Below are 20,209 nucleotides of genomic sequence, written 5' to 3'. Positions count from 1 at the left end.
AAAAGACAACATATCTGGATATAGATATAAAATGTATATATTGCCCGGCCCTACTTTAAGGCTTAACAGAAATTAAATGAGATAATATTAGAGAATTAAGCTTTTTCCATACTGTTTTTATCTCAAATGTATTCCCTTTTCTAATGTCTGCTCTCTGAACACTGATAGCAGTATTTCCTTTCTTGTCTGCATGGTGCCATCACTCTTTTGTTGTTACAGTAGCACTAAGCATGCAACACACCACACACACACACACACCACACACACCACACACACACACACACACACACACACCACACACACACACAACACACACACACACACACCCCACACACACACACACCACACACCACACACCACACACACACACACACACACACCACACACACACACAAAACACACAATCTTTGGAAAATGTCAAGTCAGAGGACAAACACAAAGAAAAGGCACTGCTGTATATCTTCATGGGTGGTGCCTGGTAAGTCTGTGTGTGTAAAAGTTGTGAGAAAGATGTACACCTATATTGTACTCAGGGTGAAGTGCTCAAAAGGAGTTTAAAAATTCTCAATCACATTTGCCGCCAGTTATGAAACACAACTCCTGATAATGTGGGTCAAAATAACAGTTACAAAACCTTAGTTACAATTTCCATTTGACCACGTACTAGTGTAATAACAGCAAAAGAATACTTATTAGGTGGTCATTAATATGCATGATGGAGCCTTGCTTGCAGCATGGTTTCCAACAGCAACAATGTGAAGACACTCTGTTCTTTCCACCCTCCTTTGAGGTTAAAGGCAGGCCCCCGAATGGTACCACTTCCTCTGATTGCTGGGCTCCAAGCCACCCCCTTACACACAAGCTGCTGCTAAAAATTCTGGACACACTGAACAATCCTTTCTCTCTGAATAGAAATGTACTCGTTCTTTGGGGTTTGCTAGCATTGAGTACTTGTATTTTGTTTCCTCAACCTTATTGAGCTGGGCATGATGTCACTAGTCTGATCCGTGGGAAGCTTTACAAGCCAACTTCAGACAGTAACTTTACACTTTATAACTTGTGACCTAAAGACATCTTTCTTTTTAATTATTTTAAGACCTCAAAAGCAGGAACAATGTGTGTGAGTGTAGCTGGGTGTCATACCTTGAGGCTAGTGTTGGACCGTGGATGGTTAATGTTGTATCTCCATGGCTCTGAAGAGGTGTCCACGGATTCTCTCTGGAGGTCAGGGGTCATACCATCAGTCCCAGGAAGTTGGAATATACCCATGGAGATAGGACGCTCCCTTCTGGAAACAAAGACAAAAGAAAGGAGGGATGATTCAAAAGAAAAAAAGAGCGATTCTGAAACCTAGGAATACAAAAAGTGTCTGATCATTTGGCCTGTTGGTTAAGTTAACGTAATTAGAAAAGACCAAAATCTAGACTAAGCGTCTACAGCCATTCTAGCGGCTCTATAAGGACTGGGCTCAGGCACAGCGGTAGTTTGAGTAAAATGCTAATGTCACCATGCTCACAATGACAATTCTAACATGTAATGTTAACCATGGTCACCATCTTAGTTTAGCATGTTAGCGTGCTAACAATTTCTATAAAGTATAGCAAAGGCTGATTGGAATATCATTGTCATTGCAGGTACATACACCAAAGTATTGGACAAATTAAAAATGTTACCGTAATGATGACGACTAAAGAAAAAGTAAGGGGTTTGCCAAAGTTATTACAATTTCTCCTGAGAGGAACATGAATGTTTGCGTGTACTAAATGTCTGATCAATCCATCCATTAAAACCACAAATGTCAATTTCATGATTATGCTAGAGGAAAAGGCAGGGGATCGACAAAGTCAGTAGGAAACATCCTCTGGGAACCATAAATAAATAACCTTGCCCCTTATGACCTCATAAGGAGCAAGATTCCATATCAGCCCATCTGAGCTTTCATTTTCTCAAAGGCAGAGCAGGATACCAAGGGCTCATAGGCAGGCTGGGGGAAGGCATATTTATGCTAAAAAGTGACATTTTCATGCCATGGGACCTTTAAGATACAGTATATCACTGGATACGTGAAAACTTTGATCTACTGGTAGTGCTAACAGAGAATAACAAAGTCATTAGGATTCATCCTCTGGGTACAACGGTATTTGTAGTGAATTCTGTGTCAAGACAACAGACCAACATCATCATCCCTAGAGCCCCAGTGCTAGTCTGCCTGATTGCTTTGGGAGTAAAGACTACATTTGGCAGGGAAAGCAGTCCTGACAACAGCATGCTGAAAGAACATGTGATTTATACTGTTCAGTAAAAAGTGCAAGGTACGGAATATATTTTATACTAAATAAATCAGGTTGGACATGTTTTCATTAGTTTGAATGTTTTGACCCTCTCTCTCCTACAGAGAGACGGACACTTGGTAGAAAAGGCCATAGTGTGAAGTGATGAATAAAGTTTGGTGCAGCAGCTATTGTACTTCACTAAGCCTGAACTCGTGACATGTTATACATTTCATTTGTTTCTGCTAAATTACATGGGCGGTCATTTTAATTTGTAAATTTTTTAGTGCCGTGGAAGCAGTTTAGCATTATGTAATCAGTTAGACCAAACAAAACAGAATGTGTGATGTGAGTCAAGACTTCACAGAGAGGTGTTGTAGCAAAGTCCCCTTGGGACCGTTTGCCACTGAAATGGTAGGAAGAGAAATAAAAGCTGGTTGTAGGGCTGGGCAATATATTGATGATGTATCAATATCGCAACATAAGACTAGTTATCGTTTTAGATTTTGGATATATTGTAATATGGTACATGTTGTCTTTTCCTGGTTTTACAGGCTGCATTACAGTAAAGTGATGTCATTTTCTGAACTTACCAGACTGTTGTAACTGTTCCATTATTTACCTTTACCCATTATGTCATTAAATCATTTCTGGAGAATATTTATCAAAAATCTCATTGTGTAAATAACATTTTGTTAAAGCACCAATAGTCAACCATACAATATTGTTGCAATATCAACATCAAGGTATTTGGTCAAGAATATTGTGATGTTTGATGTTTTCTCTATATCACCCAGCCCTAGCTAGTTGCCTCATAAACTCCATTACCTCCCACCTATTAGCTCAGGCAATAACACAAATCCATTATGTCTGTATCTCTTTGACTGGAGATGTATTCTGCCATGTATGTTATTAGAAGGAGGCCAGCTGAGAGACACACAGAGGCAAGGAAACACCCACAGCTCTTACAGTGGGGCTCGAAAGTTTGGGAGTTGTGCTACACCATTCCACTATAAAGAGATACTTGTACAAACATGGTCTTCATGGAAGAGTCATCAGAAGAAAACCTCTTCTACGTCCTCACCCCAAAAATCAGCGTTTGAAGTTTGCAAATGAACATATAGACAAGACTGATGCATTATGGAACAAGTTCTGTGGACCGATGAGGTTGAAATAGAACTTTTTGGCCGCAATGAGCAAAGGTACGTTTGGAGAAGAAAGGGCACAGAATTTATTGAAAAGAACCTCTGTCCAACTGTTAAGCCTGGGGGGGAATCAATCATGCTTTGGGGTTGTATTGCAGCCAGTGGCACAGGGAACATTTCACGAGTAGGAAAAATGGATTCAATAAAATTTCAGCAAATTTTGAACGCTAACTTGATGCCATCTGTGAAAAAGCTGAAGTTAAAGAGAGGATGGCTTCTACAAATGGATAATGATCCCAAACACACCTCAAAATCCACAGTGGATTACATCAAGAGGCGTAAACTGAAGGTTTTGCCATGGCCTTCACAATCTCCTGACCACAACATAATTTAAAATCTATGGATAGACCTTAAAAGAGCAGTGCGTGACAGACAGCCCAGAAATCTCAAAGAACTGGAGGACTTTTGTAAGGAAGAATGGGTGAAGATACCTCAAACAAGAACTGAAAGACTCTTGGCTGGCTACAATAAGCATTTCCAAGCTGTGACACTTGCCAAAGGGGGCAGTACAAAGTATTAACTCTGCAGGGTGCCCAAACTTTTGCAGACACCATTTTATTGTTTTCTGTTATTTTGAAAGTGTAAATGATGAAAATAAAATCTTACTTTTTGTGACATTTAATACGAATATCTAATCTGTCATTTGATGCCTTTTGGAGATTTTTCCATCTTTTCTTGGCTTCTTTATGCACATTAATACAATTTTTTACCTGGGGTGCCCAAACTTTCGAACCACACTGTATATTAAAACTCACAAACTAGCTCACTCTTGCATGGAGGTGTTCATTTTCAAACTCCCATTTCACAACAACTCTAATCACTGAAAGTCCAATAATATTCAGTAATGCATAAGAACACACTGAAATAAATACAATACACTCTTCATTGCATCAGACCAGGTACACACCAGCAGTTATCCTCAATCCAGTGGCTAGGTATTAAAAAATAAAAATATATTGTACAGTCCAGCACAACAATGGCTGCCACTGAAAAGAGAAGGCAGAAGGCAGCAATGAAAAGCAGCAGCCCAAAACAATAGACACATCACCATATTGAGAGGTCACATGCAGGCCACTGATAGTGACCGATGCTGCCTTTTGTTATTTGAACTGAGGGGTTAGGGAAAAAACTCACTTGCTCATGCATAAGTCCTCCACCATTGTTTATCTGGGAAAAGATGTTATTAACTTATATAATCGTGCAACAGATATAAACTCTAGCAAAATTAAAATATCTATTGTGGTGTAGTTCAGATATTCCCGTCTCTCTTGACCTACTTTTAGAGTGCAGTCTCATACTGTATGACTATAATACACCCACATGGCAGCAACACTACGATTACATGGCTGTAAACAAGCATTATCTATATAGACACACATTACAGCTGGGAAGATACATCACACACACCACACCCACACAGTACCTGCTTGCTCTGGGTAAGGAGGGTAAGAAAGGCAGGGCAGGTAAGCCACCGGTAGAGACTGAGTAGTGAACCAGCAGCAGCACTGACAGAGAGACTAGTACAGCAGAGTTGATGACCACCACTCCCCCTACAAAGCCAAAAACAAACAGCAGCATACACCCGGGGCTCATGGCCCCCCCAGATCATGGCCCACTGCCTTAACCAGGAAGTTGAGGGGCACAGACGATGACAGCAGATGAGGTGGGGTTCACTGACGCACCAAATTCACCTTGGCAGACCTCTGATTGGACATTACCCACTGTATGTATATCTACAGCAGTAGAGCAGTGAGCTCTGTATGCTGCAGCTCAACTGTGAGGCAGACAGAGGGTGGGAGCAGGTCAACGCAGACAAAACAACAGTAATCCTGGTGGATTGAGCAGCAGTGATTGAATGAAGCAGAGCAGCAGCACACAGAGCAGAGCAGTAGATCGTCCACAGCGAGCAGTAAGAGGCTGGAATCAGCAGCTCCTCTCCTCCAGTGTCTTCCTCTAGCAGGTGATACTTATTTCCTTCCTCCTCCACTCTACTTATCCTCTGGCGAGATGCTACGCAGCTGCCACTGTGCAGTGTCGAACACTCTGACGCTCTCAGTCTGATGGCACCAACCCCACCCCCCCCCCTCCCTCCCTCTACATCTCCCTCTCTCTTTGGGTGCTGAGGCAGCTTGTTTCGTATGCCTTCTCTCAGGCTGCAGCTTATTGGCTGCAACATAGGAAGACTGATCAAAAGTGTGTGTGGTGTGTGTGTGGGTGTGTGTGTGTGTGTGTGTGTGTGTGTGTGTGTGTGTGTGTGTGTTGTGTGTGTGTGGTGTGTGTGTGTGTGTGTGTGTGTGTGTGCATTCATTGGAGGGATAGTGAAGAGCTAGGAGATACAGGGGGGTGCCTGAATGCCAAATACATTCTGTGGTCAATTAAAATACACATGACAGTGCCATTCTATTAACCAGTGGTAACACCTCTTGGAACGTTTCATGTTTTAAAAAAGTAAATCAGAGTGATTGTAATTAGAATATACAAACACAAATGTCACAGTGATAACATGTTTCTACAAGCTACTCTCTATTTAAATAGTGGCATTTATCATATAATTAAGGACACACCAATTTCCCTTCCAGGTGCAGCCAACTGGTTCTATCAGTTGCATAATACGTTGAATGGAGATTATCTTACAGCTATTGGATGTTCACTTTTTTTGGCAACAAGAGTCAGCTCAAATGTCTGTGAGGTTGTGCTTGAGCTAAATGCTAAATACTGCTAAAATACTCACAATGACAATGCTAACATGTTGATGTTTAGCAGGTTTAGAACGTTCACTATCTTTGTTTAGCATGTTAGCATTAGCTGAGTAGCTCCCAACACAAAGAACAGCTGAGGGTGGTAGAAAAATGTCATTAGTTTTGCAGGTATTTGGGCATAAACATAAACCCTATGTATTAGACTATGTGTGTTAGCACAGCCACAGCATGTACAAAGATGCTGTGGATGTGCTTCTCTGCGGCCTTGGAAGGCAGGTGGTAACTTGAGATCTTCAAAATGCTGAAAAATCTATTTGCTATATGGACACTTTAAGTCCAAGTGTTTACAGGACTGACAAATTATGTAGGTTTTGGGTGAACAAAGTGACTATGTTTAGAATGAACAAACCCAGTACAGAGAGCGATAGAGAGAGAGAGAGACTGGTGTGGTTGGGTTGTCTCACCGTGTTCTAGCTGGTGTGCCTGCATCTGATGACTCTGCTACTGTGACCGCATGTTGGTGTTTAGTTCGCTCCAGGTGCTCCATGTAGCTGTGGATCATCTGGAGGGTATGCAACACACAGAGTCGTGGAATTAGTTCAAATTCAATGTTCTTATTGAATGTTTTATATGCTGGAATAAATCTACTCTTGAATTATGTGTAAAAGACTCCCCAAAGAGCCTGTACTTAAAGGATTCAGAAAAAAACTATATGACTATGTTGCTATCAAACTTGTATTTGATTATAAATGGCCATGAGAACTCCTACCATTAGTAACTATCACTTTTCACTTACGTATGAGGTGTACCGTGTCCAGACACAGCTGTGACAGTCAGACAAACAAATAATGAAGATGTAGCAAAAGTGTGTGAATGACAACTTTTATTAGAGTTTCATCTTCTCTGTTCAATATTATCCAGATCAGCAGTTGGTTGCTGAAGCCTGAGAGGTTTTGGAGCATCTGCTAGTAATACATAATGTTGAAAGAATGGCTCAGCAGAAACATGATTCAAGTTTGGTTACTTTATCACTTGATCTTCTTCAACTTGCCCACTCCATTCCCTTCTTTACGCACCTTTGTTATTCTATCACTCTCAGGTAAGCTATACAATTCTCTTCAACCTTTTACTATCCTTATTTTGTTATCCCATTTCTGCATTTAATCTTGAATTCAACATACTTTATTATTGTGTTGAGTCTAAAACACACAATGCGAGATGTTGTTACTGTATGTATGCATTACTGTGTAAGCACATGCACAAAAATAAAGAAAATAAAAACATGTGATGGACTTAACCAAACACACACGTTTATCCCAGGCCGGCATACCTCTGTGTGTCTCTGATGAAGAGCATTATACTCCTTCTTGAGCTCTGCTTCTCTCTCCTCAAATCTGCTAACTGAAGGAAAAAGAGAAACAATTACTCAAAGTACATGATAAAACAATCCATTGAACTTTGTCCCAAAACGGCAATTGTTGTATATGAATTAACAATTGTAATTCCATCAATTGTTTGACAAATCAAACTGATCCACTGACAAATGTTTTTTTTCCCAGTGGGAAATCAAGTAGATTTACCCCACATGTACTCATGTATCATTTGATTCTGTAGTACTGAATGTGGTGGCAGAGTTGTTACTGCAATGACATCTCAGAGCCAGAGGAGGGCCACCATGCATCAACCAACCCCAACCCTTCCAAGCAGAGAGCATTGAGAGGGTTATTTCACCTCACTGAATCACAGACTCGGATAAGAAATCATTAAACAATGGTCATCATCAATGTTTTAAATCACATCAAAATTTCAATCCAACACTCCACTTCATCAACAGCTAATGCGAGGTGACAACAATAATGATAAAAGCATCTATAGAAAATGACACAGTTGCTCCTTGGCTCTCGGATAACGGTGGTCATTTTAATATATGTGGTTTGTAATAATAATAGTCTCAGCAAACTCAAGGTGGAGAATGGAAATGACAGTGGTGGAAAAAAATGCAAGCTAAAAACTAGACACTTCATTTTTACCATCTAATAATAAAAGAAGAAAAACGCAGGTTAGAAACAATCCACACACCTGTCCACAGAGCAACCACCACCCTCAGTTGTATTCCATTGTTTGATGTGACATCAGTTTGTAGTCAAAACAGTCCGACAGTCTGTGTGTTTTCAAATGCCTGCCGAGCAAAATGTCATCTAACAAATAGGGGACAGTGGCACAGATCCATAAAAGTGGCAAAGCGCTGAGAGTCCGCTGAGAGTTGATTTCTGAGTAACTTTCCTACTTCCCGCTTTGCAGCACAGGTTTCAAGTCAGAAATAGGCTTTTTTCACAGGTGTTTAACCAGTCTCAAGTACAGGATTGGGTAAAAAAAACACCTACGAGATCAATGAATAGCAACAACTCAGACAGCAGCTGTATAGAATGACGTACACTGTGATCGGTGTGCTTATCATAGGGCTGATAGAGGAACTAGTGGTTAAGAAAAAAGAAATAGAAATAAGAAATAGAAATAATAAGGTGTGAGTAAAAAAGGAACTGATCCTAAAGGAAAGCCCCACATGAAAAGTCTAAAAACGTCTTGTCGAAAGAACTGATTTTCTCATAAATGAAAAATGTACTTAAAAAATTTAAGAGATAATAATTTAAAAGTAAACAAATTATTATTAGGGGTGGCCCCACTGATTCAACACTGAAACTGTAATTTCATATGTTGTTTCAGAATTCCTTTGATGCAATTTTTAGGGAACACGGATGTCAAAAACAATAAGGCCTCTATTGAGTTCTATTGACCTGGGGTGTTCTGGTGTCCCTTGGTCTAAGACTCGTGCATACCAAGCAGCTGTGAAGTCCCAAGTAGGGTTTCAATTTATGATTATTTTCATTATTGATTAATCTGAAGATATTTGTTTTTCAATTATTGTTTTTTTTTATAAAATGTCAGGAAAATGTGAAAAATTGCAAATGAATGCTAATCATAACTTTTCAAAGTCCATGGTGACAAATGTTTTGTCTGACCAAAATAGTCGCCAGTTATTTTTCTGTTGATTGATTTACCAATCATTCGAGTAGGCTACCCATTTCAGCTCTAGTCCCAAATTCAAGTCTCTTCACCACCACCTATCCCCGGGTTGTGTCATTCTAGATTGTAAATGATCCAGTAAAAGGCAAAATTACATTAAAAATAAACTAGTTAAAAACAGTAATGCAATAAGAAAAATTAATAAACAGAAAAAGAAGTGGACAGTGTGTTTGCATTGTGGGTGTCCGTGGGTATATTGAGTTAGTCTGTGTGTGTGTTCCACTGGCATGATCAAACCCCGATTAGTAATAGAACTCACAATGCTGCCAATTCAATCTGACAACATCATTATAGACAAATTAAACTCACAAAACAGAAAAGGGGAAGAGTCACATCAAAAGAAATAAAAAAATCAGCTGAGAGCTTTCAAATTTTCCCTGAGTGTATGGTCAGTCCTGCAGGGGAACAAAAACAAGCAGACACACAAACACACACAGACACACACAAACCCAAGCAAGCAGGCATGCACGCAGGCAGACAGACAGACAGGCAGACAGGCAGACAGACAGACAGACAGGCAGGCAGACAGACAGACAGGCAGACAGGCAGACAGACAGACAGACAGACAGACAGACAGACAGACAGACAGACAGACAGGCAGCAGACAGCAGGCAGACAGGCAGACAGGCAGACAGCAGACAGACAGGCAGACGCAGCGCAGACAGGCAGACAGACAGACAGACAGACAGACAGGCAGACAGGCAGACAGACAGGCAGACAGGCACAAACACATGCCAGAGAAAACAGAAAATGTGTCTGTTGTACTCCCTTTCTCTCAAAAGGTAAAACTACCAGAATGCATTGTGCTGCACAGGACCGATAAACGCTCCCGCTGGTGGGTGATGTAGGGCGAGCATGTCACACAAAGCGATATGGAGGCCGGCTGCTAACAAACTAACTCGTGTTACTGTTAAACGGTAAGCTAAAGTAGGCTTCTGAAATAGAAATAGGAAGTGCAGTAACACAACCTTGGTTTATATTTGATCAGCAACGCCTAGTTTTTACCATTTATTCTGAGTACGGTCTGACTTTGAGAATATACTTTTTGTTGTCTGCATGCATACGTACATCCAAGTCTACTGCCCTTGAGAAGTTTACCATAGGAAGTTTATCATAGTTCATTTACACGTAGTAGCTGGTTGAAAATCAGCAAGTGTACCCCTTTGAGGAAGACTACACTGTCCTTTACATTCAAAATGTCTTTCCTTCCTCCAAAAAAGACAATGATTAGTTTCTTCTAATTGAATGTTTTAGGCACTTTGCTGTGCTTTTTGTTTAGAGCCTTAGCTTCCTGAACTCTAAACCTCTCCTGTACTCCAACAGAACCTTTCTGGGTTTGGAGTACGTTTGGTATATTCTATACCCGCTTATTTAGCAGACTTGACAAGCAACCACTCGTAGTATGTTACTAATGGCCTTTATTCAGAAGGGGCATGGGAGTACATCTGCCCTTTGGCACATCATGCTATCAAACAGTCACAAGACCTGCAAACTGTCGATGCTGCTCTCAGGGTACAGAGCCTCTGTGTGCGTGCGTGCGTGCTACACTTTCCAATAATAGAGCCAGTACATGGAACCCTGTGTCTGTGGACTTACTCTGATCTGCATAGTTTCTAGTTTTTAGCTCTAGCTGACGTGTGTGTGACTCCAACATCACAACCCGACAATGGAGATCCTTCTTCTCGCCGTCCTGGGAGTCTTCTAAGGCGATGTACCTCTGTAGATAAAGACAGGAAATAGAGGGGAAGAACAGAGCATTTATTATCAAAGCACTGGAATTCACATGAGTACTGTAAACTTGTGAAACTCCTAGGGACTGACTGATGAGATGGTTTGTTAATGACACCTTAAAACACCATTGAGCTTCTGTTTGTGTGTTTGTGTGTTTGTGTGTGTGTGTGTGTGTACAGACACTTTCCTTGACAAGTTAGTAACAGTAGATATCTGTGTCAAGGTTGTTTTTTCAAATTTCATCACAGCCGTTGTTACTAACCTCAGACCTTCTCTACTAAGAACTTAGTCTAAGGGACTAAGAACTCTATCTTTCATATCAGGATACACTGGATAAATTATCACACAGCACATTTAGTGCACTCTAAACACAATCATTTATGAAAAACCATTAAGATGATCAGAATTATGTTCATCATCTGTTACTTTACCAATCCCAGAAAGACTCTGATGAGAGTCAAAGACATGCAGTCTGTGAACACGCAGTCTTGTGATTTGGGTGCTCACTGTAGATAAGGGGCCCTGTAGCCGGGCCCTGGGCAGAGGCTGGATGTCGTCGGCAAGGAGATCACTTGAGCTCCCCGTTACAAACAGCCTCTTCTGTATACGGACATCAGACTGGAGGTGTCTAACAATGGTGTTTCTTCAAGATGCTTATGTGCTCTCTCTCTGAGGACCGAGCCTGTTTTTATTCTTTTTTTAAACACAATTCAGTCATTGATGGGCTGAGATGTTTTTCTCCTCCTTTAGGCTCTCAAAGCTCTTTCAGTGTAGGGCACTTGTTTTGCCCTTATTTATCACTGATTGGGATGTTTAACAAATATAAAAAAGTCAAACGTTTTTGCCTTATTGTGAAATAAGATTTGAATTTTTTCACCTATAAAAAAGGGTAAGGAAGTTATATGGGGCTTTTGTGTATACAACATTTTTTTATGTATGTATGTATGTATATAGATGCTATCAGGACTGTGCACCAGGTCCCTCCCCCTCTATTTTTTTCTTTTTGCACTACCTATACTTTATATTTTTATATTTTGTGTCAACACTGTAAAGGGGTTGCTTCAATCTTGTTGCACAGGTACTGCACTTGTGTATAATGACAATAAAAGGCATTCTATTCATTCTTGAGGGTGAGGATTTACGGAGGGCTTTGTGGGGTCTGGAAAGCACATGGCAGGGAGCATCTTAAGAACTAAGGTATTGGTAGTAAAACAGCATTCCCCATGTAAATCTACTAAGAGCATTAACATAGCACTGAGCTAGACAACTGACAGGAGGGTTTATAGTGGCGGGTGTTCCCTAATCTGCAATTGCACATAATTTCACCACAAAGACAAGCTAAACAGTTACAGGCCTTAGCTTCTGATCATTTCAAACTGCTAACAGCAAAAAAGATTTACAGAAAATACAGGATTCTCCTTAGAATTACACCAAATAACACCACTGAAAATTCTCACACTGCATGGATGACACATTACTCCAATACCCTTCTTTTGTATCAGCACATTCTACTCCCAACATCTTCTTCTCTCACACTGCCGTTGATCAGATGACCCAGGAAGGAGGTTTCTGCATAGGACAACGCTCCAGAGAACGAGTGTTCCTGCGTTTCAACGGGCAGTCTACCCCCTGCGCTGCCTGTATAATGCTCCCTTTGTCCTAGAGTGCCAAGAAACACTTACACACACCACACACACACACCACACACACACACACACACACACACACACACACACCACACACACACACCACACACACACACACACACACACACACACACACACACACACACACACACACACCACACACACACACACACACACACACACACACACACACACACACCACACACACACACACGTGGGTGCAGCACAAATGTGTGCATACCCACACAGACAGGGCTCCACTGTATTGGCACTCAATTGGCAGAGAATGTAATCAACTCCTTTTAGTGCTTTTGGCTGTGGGTTGCTACTGGGACCTTTGGGTCAGTAGTGTAAGGCCTTGGCAATTCGACGCAATGAAGTGATCAAAGAACTACTGCAGCGGGTCTAGTAGGATCACTCCATTATAATGACACAGTTAATGATATTGATGTTACAAACCATGCAGGCATTTTTGTCAAAGAAAATTGAGCCTGCAAATTAAAGTTACCTGTAATACATGATTTTTCCTGGGCGGTGCCATAATTGTCCGAACAAAATTGCATGGAAATCCATCCCATAGTTACTGAGATGAGTGATGGAGTGAACGGCCATCCAACATTGCAATGCTACTAGCATGGCTAAAACGTCTTGTATGTGCCTTGTATGTTACCAATACTCTTGCTCTGTGTATTAATAGATTTTATGTTAATGACGAATGATCATCAATCAGCTGGCATTATATGGAAGTGGTTTGTGGTCTTTCGCAGGTCAGCAGACAACCGTGAGTGGACAAAAGAACTAAGGGAAGTGCTGTTTTTCCCCAAGAATTTCCTGCCTTTCTTTTTCCTCCCCTTCTGCTGAGACAAACTACTAAGAGGAGGTATTCTGGGCTTGGAGTAGCGAAAAGCAGGACTTGGCTCGTACAATGTGTTTGTTTGGTAAGATTAATGTGCTTATTTGCTTCAAGAGTGACTTGTCACCCAAACGAGCAGCTTAGTTGCAAAGTCTGTGCCATGCTTCACATTTGCCTCTATTGAGTTTGGTGTACTGGCAGACTTTTTAACAGTTACATTTAAACAGTCTGAGGGTGTTGTGAATTTCTGTCATTGTGGGACAGTTTAACAACGTGAAATGCAACTGGTATCAACTTGTGCGCACACAGACGTCATTGATTTCTGCATCTGGCAATTGTTGTTAAACTGGACTGTGGTGGACTATACAGGTGTACGTCTATCAATGATGTCCACCATGTTTTCAAAAACATACATTGCCATTTAGCGCCTCTGATAAAACAGTGATATAATTATTTTTTCCATTTTGCTTAATGCCCTTTTTTTAAGTAAACTCTTATAATATATAATAATATCTTATAGACCTTTCCTGACACATATCATCCAGAACCAGGAAGCAACAGTAGTCAGATTGTCTATTTACAAGTAAAATGTAGTCCCGTCAGCACCCACAACTTGTGCAATGTGCATATGTGCGTATTTGTGTGTGTGGGGGGGGAGGGGGGGGAGGTATTTTACACACAGTAGCAAAAGAAACAAGCTCTTCACGAATGAAAGGCCATTAGCATACCAATGGAAAATCCCAAGTGCACTGGTCTATGTAAGAGCTTTAGAAACATGTTACGACATGATATAATTATTAACACACTGCTTTGTGACCTGCTGCACTTGTCATTCAACATTTACCTGTCAAGTTTACACACACACACACAACACACACACACACACACACACACACACCACACACACACACACACACACACACACACACACACACAAAACACACACACACACACACACACACACACACACCACACACACACACTATCCCAAAGGTTTCCAGCACTGGTTAAACCTAGAATCTGTATTTTTAATTGATTAATTAATAGAAGTCTATGGAGAAATTACCATACTGATCACTTGATTTATTACCTTAGAAAACAATTGTTATAATGAGGTAATAACCTCAATTGCTAGTTTCAAGTCTTCTTCAGTAGAGCATAATCATCATTTTGTAAATTATGGTCCAGTCCCTAGGGAGGTGTTCCAGGCACATCCAGCTGGGAGGAGGCCTAGTGGAAGACCCAGGACTAGGTGGAGGGATTAAATCTCCACCCTGGCTTGGGAAAGCCTCGGGATCCCCCAGTCAGAGCTGGTTAATGTGGCTCGGGAAAGGGAAGTTTGGGGTCCCCTGCTGGAGCTGCTCCCCCCCCACGATTCGACCCCAGATAAGCGGACGAAGACGGATGGATGGATGTAGTAATCGGCGATAGAAAGGATATGCATTTTAACGATATAACATTTATTGAGATTTCAATTATACGTGATAATGCGTGTTGATGATGTAATCTACCCGCAAAATTTAGAACCAAGTGCTGCAACTGGCTGTAACGCATCATCGTCTTCTTGAGTAAAAGGCTAAAAGCAAAACGGAGAAGCTTGTGAAAAAGACCGCTGCAAATATCCGTTACTTGGACTTCAAGTATCCGTCCGACAAGCAGCAGCAAACTATTCTCTGTAGAGTGTGTGGGGCAACAGTTCCGGCTAAGAGAGGTAACACAACTCATCTGTTCTACCACCTCAAAACAAAACATGTCACTGAATAGCAGCATTGCCAGGCAACGCAGCCAACCCCAAGATCCAGTCCAAAGAACGCAGGACAGAAAATACAGGAACTGATCCAGACCTCCATCCAAAAGTCATTTTCAAAAGGTACTCCTTACAGTAGAAAAAGCCCGCAATGGATTGAAAGTTCCAGGGCCATGCTGTGTGACTTGAAATACTTTGCCACAACAACAGACCTGTGGTCGAGCTTACCATGGAGCCTTTCATCAGCCTGACCATTCACTAGATAATGGACAATTGGAATCTTGGCAGTTGGTGTTTGCAGACGTCCAGACGGCTGAGGAGGTGACTCAGGAAGTGCTTGAGTCATGTGATTTAAAGAAAAACGCCAAGTGTGCATCACTACTAATAATGGAACGAACGTGGTCAAGGCAGCGTCTCTGAATGATTGGACCAGGCGAGAGAGATATGAAGATTATAGATGAAATTAACTAAATATCTTACAAATTTGTCAACATAAAAAGGTATGAAAGACCCCCAAATTGACCATGCTGTTGCCTTATGCAAGAAGACACTCTTGCAAGAGAGTTGAAGAAAGCCCAGGCAGAGCACCATCTTCCCATTCTTTGGCTCATCACAGAAACACCAACAAGGTGGGGGTCACGCCAGATGATGATCCAGAGGGTGCTTGAACAAGAGAAGGCCCTATCACAGGTACTGAACGCAAGACATGCAGACACCTGGTACCCACTTGGCGAAATAGAGATGTCTTGGAATCTATAAGCAAGACCCTCAGGCCACTGCTGGAATTCACAGACGCGCTGTCTGGAGAACAGTATGTAAGTGTGTCGTACATAATACCCCATCTCCATCTTTTCAACAACACTGTTCTTGCAGCAGCTGATGATGATAACACAGAGCTGACCAAGGACATGCAAAGAGTAATCCTAGATTACTTAAACAAGAAGTACTCAGCCCCAGAAACGGTTGACCTGCTGGATATGGTCTCCTTGGTTGACTCACGGTTTAAAGATACATAGCTGAAGACCGCCAGGAGTTCAACAAGACCAGAGCCGTAGCAGAAATTCTGTCACTGTTAAGAGGTGCAAGCTGCAACAGTCACAGAGCCACACACAAGCACAGAAGCTGCAGCTGATGGTGCTGAAGCTGCTGAGAGGGTGAAATGGAGCCTGGGAAGCTTTTTCAAAAAGGCCTCTGATGGTACAGCTGCTCTTGCTGACAGCGAAGCCATCGACGTGGAGCTAAAAAGTTACCTGCAGACAACGCAGGTTGATGGAGAGACTGGCCCACTGGACTGGTGGCAGCTGTACCAAGCTAATATTTCAAGGGTGGTAAGACTGGCCCAAAAATATCTCTGTATCCCGGCCACAAGTGCTCCTTCAGAAAGGGCATTTTGCATTGGTGGCAACACTGTTACATGCCAACGGTCTCTGTTGAAGCCTGAGACTGTGGACAAGCATGTGTTCCTGGCTAATAATCTTTAGGGCCTAACAGATGACAAGATTATTTATTTTTTTACGGTCTATGGCATGTCACTACTGTAAAGAAACTTTTATATTTATTTTAGTTGACATACAGTATGTGCCTTATACTGGAAGTATTGCCTTTATTCAAAAAAATTATTGTGCTTTCATTTTGCACTTTATTATGTTTTCATTTGAAGTATCTGTGCACTGCACTTGGAATTTTATTTATTTAAATAGCCATGCCTAATACTGGAAGTATTTTCCTGCTTCACAGTATCCATTACTTAATTAAAGTGCCTCTGAGTGTCTCTGGTGCTTCCACACTCATACAAACTTGGGAAAAAAAACTATCCATGCTGTTTTGAGTGAGATACGGTTTCTAAATGTCGTCTGCCTTCAGTATTCGGGAACTGTTCAAAATCTACACGGCTTTCTACGTCACTAGCCGAGACACTAACCGTATTATGCTAGCGCTAGCATGCTAGCTTGTTCTCAATGGCAAAACACTGCTACAACACACACTAGTTCACCATAATCTTCCATGTTTCTGTTCTGCAAGTATTCCACAAGTGTCCCTCGTCTAGAAGAAGTCTCCCAGCTAATCCTGCCTTGTACTGACATGAACCTGCAAATGAGAATAATATGACACCAGTTTTCATTTTGTTAAGGGCTGTGACACATCAACCCGATAACCGGCCATTGGACAGTCTGGTGAGGTCGGTGACATGAGTCTGTTTGGTGTGCACCATGCCGTCGGCCGCCCAGAGTGGTCCAGAGGGGCTGTTGGCCTTTATTTTGGCCGACCTGACATGCTCGGTCAGAAGGCGGGCACTGCCGGTAGTCGGACTGAAATGATCAATCCGATTGGTGGAGTGCAAACCCGGAAAAGAGGAGTGGGATGACTATGACTAGAGTCTTTCAAAATCTGACAAAAATCTTTTAAACTGACCTTTGTTGATCTGAAATGAAGCCGCTGCACGGCCTATTTCTCCTTAAAATGTTTTCAGAAACACGTTTCAGTGAACTATTTTAATGAAATATGAGATTGTATTCTCAACAAGCCGCCATGACAGTCTGGCTTTGGATTTCCGGAGAAACCAGACCCATGTGCCGCGTTCATCCAATCAGCTGCCGGTTTTCATTTTTGGACAACAAAACAGATTAATGCCGCCTGCCGTTATGAAGACATATTACGTCTCGTCGCTTCGGTGTGTTCGGAGGGACTTTTTTGACCAACTCGGGTTGAGTGATCAGTCCAACTGCCTTTTCTGCCGAGGGTCGGCCGTCTGGTTGGGAGGTCTGGGGCTTAACAGAACAAAATGTTTAAAACCAAATGCGTTACATTAGGCTGCAGGTCAGAAACTTTATGTCTGCAACATGGCTTTTATTTAAAGTATCTTTGCATCACACAAAGTAAATTTCTTTGCCTAATACTGGAAGTATTTTCAGTACAATGTCTGTTCTTAACCACAAAGACACCCGTTTTTACAGTTCTCTGCATCTTGGGGGGCATTTAAGAACCAAGGACTTGAACAAACTAAGTGTAGCGCCTTTTAGAATGGTTTGCACTAAGGAAAGAAACCCAATACTTTAAGCTTTTTCTTTTTTAAAGTCTCTGCAACTAGACTACTTGAATTTAATTTTAAAAATCCATTTAGCAGTTTGGCTAGCCTTAGGGTCTATGTAACCTGTTCTGAAAAGGTTCTATTATAATTTATATGTCATGATAAATATTGTAATTGCAAAAGGCTGCAATGTATATCGCAATATGGATTTTAGGCCATATGGCCCATCCCTAGATGGATGGATGGGCCAATTAAAAAGTAGACGCTAAAGCAGGGGCTCTGCTACATGCCAACCTGTAGCAATGCTAACCACGGCACTGTGTACTTTACATTAAAATGTTTGGCCAAGATTCAAGGGACGTGAGGCAACACCACAGTCAGCCTTCTAGTTTGGTATACAAACAATACAAATGGTTTGTTCCAACAGAAACAGAAGTAGACATTTCAGTTATAGGACTTCTGCTCTCTGGCACACCCGCGTTTGTATCACAAATGTCTTGCAGCCAATCTCATTACCACCTGTTTTCATCCCGAATCACAAATTGTTAGTGTGATTACTGTAACAGCAGTTACAGTAACTTGGACCTTTGATTGAGAGGATACCTTTTGACATACGGTACCCAGTCATATCTAACAATAGGTTATGACAGCGGGAGGAAAGAGTGCATACATGTGTGTAGAGGATTGAAGCTGAGAGTTATGAATTTGTGCTAATAGGCTTCTAAAGCAAAGCACAGAGCACTGTTGATCTAACAGCTTTCATCTCATCAGTGTGCCTGTGGCTACCATGGATTTAACACAGGCATAGTGTCTGTACTTTAAACATTTAATACTGAATAACCACTGTGCAACTGTGACCGATTTATATACAGCATAACCCAAACTTTCATACAGCGCAGTCAAACAAAACTCGGACTTCCGTTGACTTAAGAAGCTGTATCAACATACATAAGTTTGAGACCCAGTGTGCTAGAGTGGCACCATAACAGCTGTGAACCGGTCACCATCCAAACACAGACTGTACTGTAGTGGTGAAGGAATGAACTGAGTGTCATTAGGTGTGTCATTTAGGTTGGCTACAATGAGAAGGCAGAGAGACTGTCACTAGTCGTGAAGCTGAATGTGATCACTGAGCTTTAAATTTGTATATTGGAGATAGCCAAAGGCAGACAAACAAACCACTCATTGCTTTGCATTTGTCTGAGCCTTGACTGAATGAATGTTGAGATTTCCTAGCTCAAATAAAGTGGCGCGCGCATCAACAAGGAGTAAGTAACACGTTCTCACTCCCATCTCGTAAAATACGGACCCTTCGGGTTGCCATGGTGGCATAAACTTCAGCCAAAGTACAGTCATTGCTTCGGCAAATTATCAGACCAGGCTGGTAAAGGGTCATTTTTTAAAGTTATTTTTTCAGGGTTTTTTCCCTTTATTAGACAGAGAGACGAAGATGTGCGAAAGGGGGAGAGAGAGAGGGGGAGTGACATGCAGCAAAGGGGCCGCAGGCCGGATTCGAACCCGGGCCCGCTGCGTCGAGGAGCAAGCCTCTGTACATGGGCACCCGCTCTGTAAAGGGTCATTTTTAACCTCTTTCTGAAACTCAACACACTCACCGTTCAAGAAATGCATAAACAAGATTTCAAGTTGCTATTCCATCAATTTCCCGCCGCCAAAATGCCCAATAGTGGGCTATGGCAAGTATCAACAACCACTTTATAAAGTGTAATTCTCCTTCAAAAATGTTATTTCTAGAGCTCTGTAGATCTGCCTAATGGAATAATGGTTTATGCACTTCATAAAAAGTACTAATTACTGTGACATGACATAGTTGATAAGCATCGCCAAAAGTGTTTTTCCGAATTGGGTTTGGCATTTAATCTTTTCATACCAAAGTACATAATAGCCTACGAGCCTCTATAATCTCGGTTATAAACTAGTTTGGCAGT

At 41.6% G+C, this 20,209-nt stretch overlaps 1 protein-coding gene across 8 annotated transcripts in view; it reads right to left on the bottom strand.

Annotated features, from left to right (window-relative positions):
* spag9b (sperm associated antigen 9b) overlaps positions 1 to 20,209 on the bottom strand; it is a 41,687-nt gene that overhangs the window by 20,665 nt on the left and 813 nt on the right. For 7 of the 8 annotated variants that reach the window (XM_032503292.1, XM_032503290.1, XM_032503297.1 and 4 more), the window contains exons 2-5: positions 10,855 to 10,975; positions 7,505 to 7,575; positions 6,639 to 6,736; positions 1,144 to 1,288 (exon numbers count right to left, since the gene is read on the bottom strand). In XM_032503292.1, the coding sequence (XP_032359183.1) occupies positions 1,144 to 1,288; positions 6,639 to 6,736; positions 7,505 to 7,575; positions 10,855 to 10,975 (435 nt within the window). Of the gene's footprint in view, positions 1 to 1,143; positions 1,289 to 4,898; positions 5,515 to 6,638; positions 6,737 to 7,504; positions 7,576 to 10,854; positions 10,976 to 20,209 lie in introns of those variants that run through there. The other variant, XM_032503296.1, reaches the window with a different exon arrangement.

This window comes from Etheostoma spectabile, chromosome 21 (genome assembly GCF_008692095.1).
Source record: "Etheostoma spectabile isolate EspeVRDwgs_2016 chromosome 21, UIUC_Espe_1.0, whole genome shotgun sequence".
In the NCBI taxonomy this organism is placed as follows: Eukaryota; Metazoa; Chordata; class Actinopteri; order Perciformes; family Percidae; genus Etheostoma; species Etheostoma spectabile.
This window is presented reverse-complemented; position numbering and strand designations above follow the sequence as displayed.